Source organism: Ovis aries, chromosome 4, assembly GCF_016772045.2.
Source record: "Ovis aries strain OAR_USU_Benz2616 breed Rambouillet chromosome 4, ARS-UI_Ramb_v3.0, whole genome shotgun sequence".
Taxonomy (NCBI): Eukaryota; Metazoa; Chordata; class Mammalia; order Artiodactyla; family Bovidae; genus Ovis; species Ovis aries.
The window spans coordinates 94,345,181-94,355,770 of NC_056057.1; the positions used below are offsets into that span (position 1 = coordinate 94,345,181).

At 45.8% G+C, this 10,590-nt stretch overlaps 1 protein-coding gene across 1 annotated transcript; it reads left to right on the forward strand.

Annotated features, from left to right (window-relative positions):
* The first annotated feature begins 2,441 nt into the window (after positions 1–2,441).
* HILPDA (hypoxia inducible lipid droplet associated) lies at positions 2,442–3,813 on the forward strand. The gene is given in 3 exon segments (XM_012177097.5): positions 2,442–2,572; positions 3,446–3,661; positions 3,664–3,813. Coding segments are annotated over 2 exon segments (189 nt in total). The 5' UTR covers positions 2,442–2,572; positions 3,446–3,510; the 3' UTR covers positions 3,702–3,813.
* Positions 3,814–10,590: the final 6,777 nt, after the last annotated feature.

Below are 10,590 nucleotides of genomic sequence, written 5' to 3' on the forward strand. Positions count from 1 at the left end.
AGACTTGACAATAAGCAGAGCCCAACAGGTTATTGCGGAATTCCTATGTTGCCTCACTGAACATAGGCAACTGCGACCAAAGTCTCTCACTGGGAGTTTTGTGGTAGAGAATACAGATAATTTTAACACTTACAGCATGTTTTCCATGTACCAGGCAGCTTTCTCGGTGCTTCATGTGGTTTAACTCATTTAATTTCCAGGTAAGCACTGTTCACCTCCCATATCACAGGTGAGAAACTGAAGTGCCTAAAGGTTACAGGATTCACCCGAAGCCCCTAACTAGCAAGGGTGGGGGACACTCCGTAGAGTAGTTTCAGAGCTGGAAAGAGAAAGAGAAGTCTCTCAGTCGTGTTCGACTCTTTGCGACCCAATGGACTGTAGCCTACCAGGCTCCTCTGTCCGTGGAATTTTCCTTGCAAGAATACTGGAGTGGATTGCCATTTCCTTCTCTAGGGTATCTTCCCGACTCAGGGAGCGAACCGGAGACACCGCACTGCAGGCAGACGCTTTACCATCTGAGCTACCTGGGTCAGGAAGATCTACTGGAAAAGGGATAGGCTACCCAGTCCAGTATTCTTGGTCTTCCCTTGTGGCTCAGCTGGTAAAGAATCTGCCCGCAAAGCAGGAGACCGGGTTTTGATTCCTGGGTTGGGAAGATCCCTGGAGCAGGAAGAGGCTACCCACTCCAGTATTCTGGCCTGGAGAATTCCGTGGACTGTATAGTCCATGGAGTCCCAAAAGAGTTGGACATGACCAGAAATGGTATATATACCAAAACATCTGAGGGCTTCCCTCATAGCTTAGAGCTGGAGCCCCTCCTAAATAACAGTGCAAGAGAAGAGTCACTTGAGTCCAGCGAAAATAGAGACGAAACTCTGGTTTAATGAAGAACCAAAAATTCCTGCAAGCTGAGTAGAAAAGTTACTTTCACAGTGCCTGCCTGCCTGCTAGCACGTCTCCCATCTCCAACTTTTCCCCTTCTCGGCGGCCTTTCCCGCCCTTCCTCCTCTGACAGCAGATGGAACGGGGATAGTAGGTGAAAGGTCGCAGCCGGGGTTTGGCAACTCCCGGTTGGTCCTGCCTCTTTTCCGCAGAGCACGCGGAGCCGAGGGAGCGCCTGGATTGTCGCTAGTCCAGTCCAGGCAAGCGAAGCCGAGAGTCCTAAAGCTCCGGGGACCTGCTAGAGTCACCAACTTGGAGCTTTGCCCCCCTCCCCTCCCCACAAGGAAGGCAGCGAAACCACTCATGGCCTTCCTTCCACGGCGTGGACATTCCCTCCCCAGGGGCCTCCCCACTCCCAGCGTGTCCCCAGCAATTTATTTCCCGAGATCTGCCAATGGGTGCCCTCACGACACCCAGGGACTTGGGGGCGGGGGGCGGGTGGGCAGGGATGAGATTCGGGAGCACCCTGGGAGGGTAGTGCTTAGTGAGCCTTCTCAGCCCCCAATATGGGAGCTAGACGTGGGAGCTTCCTCAGTCGGTTAAGAATCTGCCTGCAATGCATAAGATCCAGGTTCGATTCCTGGGTCGGGAAGACGCTCTGGAGAAGGAAATGGCAACCTGCTCCAGTATTCTTGCCTGGTGAGTTCCATGGACAGAGGAGCTACAGTCCATGGGGTCGCAAGAGTCGGACATGACTTAGAGACTAAACCACCACCTAGACTGTGACCTAGGACTTTCGTTCATCCTCAGACTTCGTTCCGTGGCCACACTGGACACGAGGAAACTGACGTCCAGTGCCTGCCAAAGGACTCGGTCCCATGCTCAGACACCAGGGCCAGGTGTGTATTCCACATTTTGGTACTGTGACAAACTCTCATGGAAGGCAGGGTTTATGATGTAAAATGATGCCATTCCAGAGATACCAATGGCAAAGAAAACTCGGAATAGGGACTGGGTCGGGGGTGGAGGGCGTTTGGAATCCTATTACTTCTAGGAAGTGAAGAAATGTCAACTTTTCAGTTCCTGAATAAGGGAAACGGGCAGTAGGGTGGGGGGTGGGGTGGGGGTGGAGCGAGGGTCTGAGGCCCTCTGACAATCTGTGCTTTGTTAAAATCTGCAGCGAAGAATTCATCCCCAGCCGCCCGCCGGATCTCATCCCACGCAGTCAGCGAGCCCTTGGATTGCACCATTTTGGATGTTTTCCATCTACCTGGTATGCGGGAATAATGACTTTCTAATTCCCTCAAACGTTTCCTGCAGCTAGAAAAGGCAGTTGTAGTTAATATACACGCCTGGTGCCATGTCCACCTCAGTGACTCAGAGTCGCACAGCGCGTATTTCAAGAAACAGCCCTGACCAAAGCTGCTGAGAACTGCCTGAGACCCGAGCCCGCCCTCGCCTAGGGGCGGGGCCGTGGGCTTGCGTCAGGGCTCCAGTGCGCGCGCGCGGGCTCCCAGCCGCACCGCGGGTATAAATGGGCCGTGTGGCCCTAGCTCAGAGTTTCGCTGCAAGCTGCGCTTTTAGCTGTAGAGGGGCGTCTGGGTTGACATCTCGTGGGTCAACTTTCCTTCCGACTCCGCGCGACCCGTTATTACAGCAAGTGGGCCGCTCCTGGCCCGTCCTCCTGGAGGTGAGCGGCTTTATAGGGTTCCCGGCTCCCCGCCCCCATCCCCTGGGCTGCGTGCCCCGCGGGCCTCCTGGCGTTACCCCGCCTGGGGCTGCGCTGTGGGGAGCGTCCGTTCTCGTCCCCACCTGGGGCCCCACTCAGCGACCCCGCCCAGCTTTCTCCAGGGGTGGCCCTAGCTAGGATCCGTGTGCTCACCCCACGCCGTGCCCATCCAGAGCACACCTAGCATCTCCTTCCTGTTGTTTGTAGGAACTGCCCGTTTTCTTGCCTGTCCCCCCCTGGACTGGAAGGCGCATGAGGGCCGAGTTCGTGTCTGCAGGGCCTCGAGTGGCCTTAGTGCCATCCGGGGTGCCTAACACGTTGTGGGTGTTCAGGGCGTACTTGTTAAATAAGCGCACTTGATATATTTTACTCCGTTAGGATTATTTAGACTTCTAAAAAGTTTATGATTAATTCACACCTGACTGAGACGTGAAGGAGATTTCCAGGCAGGTTGCTTTTGCTTTCCAAGGACATGTTCTTATATTCCCGCAATCGACCCCAGCCCCCCACCCCTGCCCCCTGCACCATTCCTCCCCCCAAAAAGAACTGGGTTTTTACATCCAGGAAGGTTTGTGGTCCCTGGACTGTGGAACAGGGATTCTCTATATCTGAAAGCAGAAGTAAAAGTTTTAAGGAATGCTCTTGGATTAGTCCAAGAAGCTGAGTCGTTCCACAGCTGGTGGGAGCCATGCATTTACAGTGTAAATTTACTTGGAGATTCTGCCCTGGCCCCTGCCTCCCTGACTGGCTGGCGACCTGCTTAGCTCCAGGGTCAAGGTCAGAGGCACGAATATCCCAGAAGGCTGGAGATTAACCTCTCCTCTCTCTTCTCAGGATTCAGAGGCCTTTCAGAAGCAGAAGGCAGCTCTATTCTACAGAGGAGTGGAATCCTTGAAGCCATGAAGCATATGTTGAACCTCTATCTCTTAGGTGGGGTGCTGACCCTGCTCTCCATCTTCATTAGACTGATGGAGTCCCTGGAGGGCTTACTGGAGAGCCCGTCTCCTGGGAGCTCCTGGGCCACCAGAGGTCAGCTTGCCAACACAGAGCCCCCAAGGGCCTTCCAGACCATCCATCCAGAGGGGTGTGATAAGACCTCCCTCCACCGGTTATAACCTTGGAACAGTGTCCAAAATACCGCCAGCTCTACCAGTTCCTGGGCAGGCAAGCTCCACATCAGTGTTATCAGAGAACTAACTGTTACTAGGCCCTTGAAGGACCTCATCTGGATACTCCTTGTTCTGGAAAAAGCCTGTTTAATCACAGATCTTAGTGGGTGGCCTGTGGCTGTCGAATGGAGTGATCTCACTCCCTGAGCAGCCTGGCTTAGTCTTCTCTTAGATGAGGACTTGTGCTGCAACTTCAGCTGTTGGGAGATGGTCTTAGTTTCAACCGTACTTTCTAAGCATCTGCCAACAATTTTTTTGGACTTGGGTGTCTTATGGTCAGTTTACTTGGTATTCAGCTTTTTTCCCGTGAGAGCTCTTCTGTGTGCAGATAACAGTTAAGAGTTGTGTGGGTTGGCTGTAGAAAGGGGGAAGGTGGAGTCTTCTGTGTCCTGTTCTCATTTTTACATTTTTTAAAGTTCTTCCTCCAACTTAGCGAGTATGTGTGTGTGTATTGGTCTGAAGTGGGCAGGGGAATGACAGCGCCTGCTTGGGACAAGGGTATTTTGGCCACAATGTGGCTTAAATAAGTTTTTCTAATGAAATAAAGTTGAATGTATATTTCCACTCTGCGTCTTGTTGACTCCTGCGCTTGAAATTAGTGATGGGCAAGGGTTTTAATGCGTACATCTGAGGTTTCAGATCTTAAAGTATAGGAGCAGAAAAGTATGTAAAACGCTTTGTTTAAAACATAAGGGAAATAAACCTTTGAACGTGGAGGCAGGTACACTTGGGGCTGCCCTGTATCAACAAGTTGTCCCAGCCTAGGCCAAGGCTATTAGAGTTTTCTCTTGACTCCATCTCTAAAGAAAAAGAAAAGTGATCCTTTCTGACAGCCCTTCAGCTTCAGTCCCTGGAGAAGACTTGAGTCCAGTAGGTGTTTTTTCTCTGTGTTCTTATCTACTCAATTCTGATTGTTCTCCGGGCCAGCTGGTGAAATGTCTGTGCTTCACTGATGATTGTTTCTGCTCTCCCAGACCTAACAGCTTGGACTTTCCAGAAAAATGGAGATTTTTTTTTCCTTGAATTCCCTCCTTCATCCCCACTCAGTATTGAAACATATTCATTCCTCTGTGTATGGAAATTAACACACTCATCTTGGGGCACACATCCTTTTGTATATGGTGAGTTTGATTTACTTTTGCTAAAGGGTAAGAATGGTGCATGGTGTCCTCTGCTAAACTAGCTCTACTTTCTGAATGTTCTTTATTCTATTTTTGGCTGTGCTGGGTCTTTGCAGCTGTGCGGGCTCCCTGACGAGAGTGGGGGCGGCTCTCTAGTTGCAGTGCTTGGACACTTGCAGTGGCTTCTCTTTGGGGAGCACAGGTTTTAGGGCACATGGGCTTCAGTAGTTGCGGCTCCTGGGCTCTAGATCACATGCTCAATAGTTCTGTGGGCTTAGTTGCTCCTCAGCCTGTGGGGTCTTCCTGGATCAGATATCAAACCCATGTCTCCAGCATTGAGCCACCAGGGAAGCCCTCTTCCTGAGTGTTCTTAAACGCAAGTGCTACTACCCCAGACTTCCCTGGTGGCTCAGATGGTAAAGAATCTTGAGTTCAATCCCTGGGTTGGGATGATCCCCTGGAGAAGGGAATGGCAACCCACTCCAGTATGCTTGCCTAGAGAATAATGTGGACAGAGGAGCCTGGCTACAGTCCATGGGGTCACAAAGAGTTGAACACAACTGAGTGACTAACACATAGCCCAGAAACAAGTGGTTTGGGCATCACTTTTATTTATTGTGCTGTGATAATTCTTAGTGCTGTTGGCAAGTATTTCCAGCTTCTCACCTTCTGGGCACGTGATAAAAGATTGCACTCTTTAGTCTTTTGTGATTGGCTGGACTTATGTGACTTGTCTTGGTAGCAGAGTACTCTCAGAAATATATGATGTCTTCCCAAGAAGCAGAAATATAGTTGGCTTTTTATCTCTGATTTCAGGCAGTTTCATGCCATAGCCGCCCTTTTGTAGACATTTTTCTTAGATTTGGTGTCTTTTCTCATTTTTATGCCTCTTCAACTACTTTGGGGCATTTTGATCTTTTGGTTGGAGACCCGCACCTGAAGTCTCTTTCCCAAGCAGTTTTGCTTAATGGAAATTGTTTACTGAGTGCCACAAATTAAACAAGGTCTTGGCTCTAAAACAATTTAAACTACTAACAGGTTTCAACAGAGATGTGATGAGTAGGGTAAACAACTGTCCCTGTGCCTGGCAGAGGGGTTTCCTTGGTTACTGGATTTTCAGTGTTAAGAACTGGAATGGTTCTGGTCAAACCAGGACTGTTGGTTACCATACCGACAAAGCTGAGTTTGAATTTTCTTTTGAGTGATTTTTGTCACTCCAAGCATCTCCATTTTATCTCTTACCGTTTAGGGATGCCCTGGAGGAGGAAATGGCAACTCACAATACCCAAGGTATTCTTGCCTGGGAAATCCCATGGACAGGAGCCTGGTAGGGCTGCAGTCCATAGTGTCGCAGTCAGACATGACTGGGCAACTGAGCATGCACTTGGGGATAATAAGCAGTTGCCTCTGTGAACCCCTGTGACATCCATAGTCTCTCTTGATCCCTTTACCTTCTTGCAAGCTGGCCAATTCTCTTCTGAACTCATCCTGGGGTGCTTTTTCAGTGATAGCCAACTGTATCCAATTTTAAAATTCTATTCTCTTGACTCTCCTAGCTTATTAGGTAGGTTATTAAATAACTAAGTTACTGCAGGCCACAATTTTACCAAATGCTTTGCTACTGTATAACATGGATTGCTGACCTTCCAGCCTCCAGTAAGATCTTTGCTGCCCTCCACGTTAGTTATTCACACTTATTAAGTGTTTCTTTTTAAATAATATGTAACACCCCCTCTAGGTTCTGATTTATCAGTCAGGACAAATTAGGTTATACTGCAGCAAACACCCTGAAAACTTTGCAGCTTAGAACAGAGAACAGTGGCCGAAGGATATCTTCCCAAGAAGCAGAATTGAGAGCTAATCAAGAACTATTCCCTTTGCTCCAGGTAAGGGGCTGTCATCACATCCACACAGTGGAACATCACAGTCCCTAGGCTGTTGTGTCTTCCATTTGTCCCCACTCCCTTGACTGCATTTATCCTGTCCCTGTTCCACCAGAGTACATTAGATGTGCGGCACATGGCTTGTTTCAGTTTATCGTTCTCTAGCTCAGCCACGTCTGAAACTGTCAATAGCAACTATTGTGCATCATGCAGATTCTTGAATTTGAACTTGACATGACTGAAGGGAATTCTTGGGTTGTTTCCTTTGTGGCGGAATATATAGTGAATGTGTTCTACCTGCAGGAGAAATAGCTGAAAGGTTATTGACTAGAAGGGTTATTAGTAGTCACTTGTTCAGTCAATAAGTCATGTACAATTCTTTGTGACCCCATGGACTGCAGCACGCCAGCCTTCCCTGTCCTTCGCTATCTCCTGGAGTTTGCTCAGACTCATGTCCATCGAGTTGATAATGCCATCCAACCATCTCATCCTCTGTTGCCCCCTTCTCCTCCTAGCCTCAGTCTTTTATAGCATCAGAGTCTTTTCCAATGAATTGGCTCTTCAAATCAGGTGGCCAAAGTAGTGGAGCTTCAGCTTCAGCATCAGTCCGTCCAATGTGTATTAAGGTTGATTTCCTTTAGGATTGACTGGTTTGATGTCCTTGCTGTCCCAGGGACTCTCAAGAGTCTTCTCCAGCACTGCAGTTTGAAAGCATCAATTTTTGGGCGCTCAGCCTTCTTTATAGTCCAACTCACACATACGTACATGGCTACTTGAAAGATCATCATTAACATTCCTCAAATATTTCTGCCCTTGCCTTCCAAGCACATGATAGAATCGCACTTTCTGATATCCTTGCACTGAATTGGGCCATATAATTAGTTCTGGCCAGTAACTTGTGAGTAGAAATGATTTGTGTCAATTCTAGGTCGGTGCATTTAAGCACAGGTTCAGAGACCTCCAAAGCACAGGCACAGAGCCCTCTTTGCTTCTGCCATAGTCACCAGCAAAACTCTAGATGGATTTGTTCCATTAACATGGGTCCTGGAGCAGAGCCTTCAGCTGATCCCTGATGAACATGTACACAAGAAAAAAACTTTGCCTTTTTTTTAAAATACATTGTATTCTGTTTATTTATTTGGCTGTGCCAGGTCTTAGCTGTGGTATGTAGGGTCTTTAGCTGCAGCATGTGAACTCTTAGCTGCTGCATGTAGGATCTAGTTACCGACTAGGGATTGGTCCGAGAGCTCAGAGTCTAAACCACTGAACCACCAGGGAAGTGCCCCTCTGTTGTCTTATGCTACTGCGATGTGGACTTTTTGCTAACTTGGCCTATCCTGATAACATTGCTTATAGCACCTACTGCGTGCCGGATGCCAGGCATCAACTAAAATCTCATCACTACCTATCTCAGATAACATGCAAGATAGAAGGGGGGATGCATGTAAACAATATTTCATGGATTTACTATAGAATAATATGGCTACATAAATAATATGGACAGTGGCTACATAAAGTTATTTATGGACAGGAGACGGATATTAAGGATCTGAGTTTTATTTTTAATTTCTTTATATTGGTTGTGCCACGTGGCTTGTGGGATTTTAGTTTCCCAACCAGAGATTGAATCCAGGCCCTTGGCAGGGAAAGCTCAGAATCCTAACCACTGGACCACAGGGATGTCCCAGAGGATCTGAATTTTTTAAAAATGAATAGGCTATCTAGTTAGGAAAGAGTTTCCCAGTAGAGAAAATAGTGTGAGTAAGGGCGTGGAGCTGAAACTAAGCAGTTTAGAGAACTGCAACTATTTTAAACTATGTTGTTAGCTTGAAGCTGTAACTCTAGTGCCATCTAGTGGAATGGAATGAAGAGAATGAACTGCTTTAAATGTATGCTTTCTGGATCTGAAGCGCTGCACTCCTGAAGCTTAGGATAAGTATCAGAATATTAAGGACTAGAAGATACGATTTAGTTCAGCACTGTCCAATAAAGGTATGATGCAAGCCGTATATATGATTTAAAATTGTGTAGTGGTCACATGAAAAAGAAAAAAGAAACAGGAAAAGGTATTTTAAACAAATTTTAGCTAACCTAATACATTAAGAATATTTCAATATGTAATCAACATGAAAAGTTATTAATGAGATGTTTTACATTTTTTTTTGTTCTAAGTGTGTATTTGTATTGGTGAGTCTTTTACACTTACAACACACCTGCATTTGGATTAGCCACATTTCAAGCGCTTAGTAATCACATGTGGTTGGTGGCTAGTGTATTGGGTGATGTCTTCTCATTTTACCACAAAGGAAAAAGAAGGAAACTAAGTAACTTAGATGATGTCATTGAATTAATTGATGGTCTCTTCCAGTATGCAGCTCTTTTGTCTACATCAAGGGTTGGTTGTTTGTTTGTTTTTTTTTTTTTCCATTTTCAAGGACACTTCAAAATGCAGTAAAGAAAAATAAGTCAATAATGAGTTTTATCACCCTAGAGGTAATTCTTATGTGGGCACATGTGAGATTTTTTTTCCTAAGCAAACTTATTGTAACAAAATTTAAAATTATAAAGGGCCTATAACTTACAATGCTTGTTTTATGTGCTGCTTTGCACACACAGTATTAATAATGCCAACAAACTTGATTTGCTTTATATGGCAAACCTATGCCGATTTGATGACTCAGCATTCATCACTTGAGGGAGTTCCCTGGTGGTCCAGTGTTTAAGAATCCGCCTTCCACTGCAGGGGACCTGGGTTCAATCCCTGGTCAGGGAATGGAGGTCCCAGATGCCACAGGGCAACCAAGCCCGTGTGGCACAGCTATTGATCCTGTGCTCTTGAGCCTATGTTCTGCAATAAGAGAAACCCACATGCCCCAACAAAGAGCCCACATGTGGCAATGAAGACCCAGCACAGCCAAAATGGAAAAAAATAAAACATATATTAAAATAGTTTTAAAAAATAAATCACCACTGAGCATTAACTGTCTTTATTGCTGTTTTCTTTCTTCTTTTGGATTAACTGAAAATTCTTCAGTGTTGTATTTTCCACTATGGATTTATTAGTTATACCTCTTTCGTTTAATTTTTTTAATGGTTTCCCTCTTCTAGGATTTACAATAGACATCTTCAACTTACTACAGTCTACCTTCAAATGGTATTATACCGCTCATGTATAATGTCAGAGCCATGCAACAGTACATTTTATCACCACACTCTTATTCAATGTGCCATTCTTGTCATGTATTTTACTTCTGCATGTGTTCTAAATTTGATGTTACATATTGTATTGTTGTAATTTTTAAAACAACTTATTTAAAGAACTCTTAAAGTTATATACAATATATATTTTAATATGCATATTTAAAAATTTGCTCATATATTTACCGTTTCTAGGCTTCTCTGTCCATGCTGAAGTGGGTAGCCATTTCCTTTTCCAGGGAATCTTCCCAACCCAGGGATTAAACCCGGGTGTCCTGAGTTGCAGGTAGATTCTTCAATGTCTGAGCCACCAGGGAAGCCCTATAATATATATTTTAATATGTATATTTTTAAAGTTTACATATTTACAGTTTCTAGTGTTCTTATTCTTTGTATAGATGTAGGTTTACAGCTTCTATTACATTTGGAAAGTTTCCCACCCTTATTTCTTCAAATATGTTTTTGGGTTTTTTTTAGCCTCAACAAGTAGAGAGTTATGTCTAAGACAGCCCTAACCATGTCCACAACCCTGATCAGACTACTTTTAGAGCTAGTAATGGTTCTTCCAATATGTGGCATACTTTGACAAACATAGTTGCTTCTCAGCA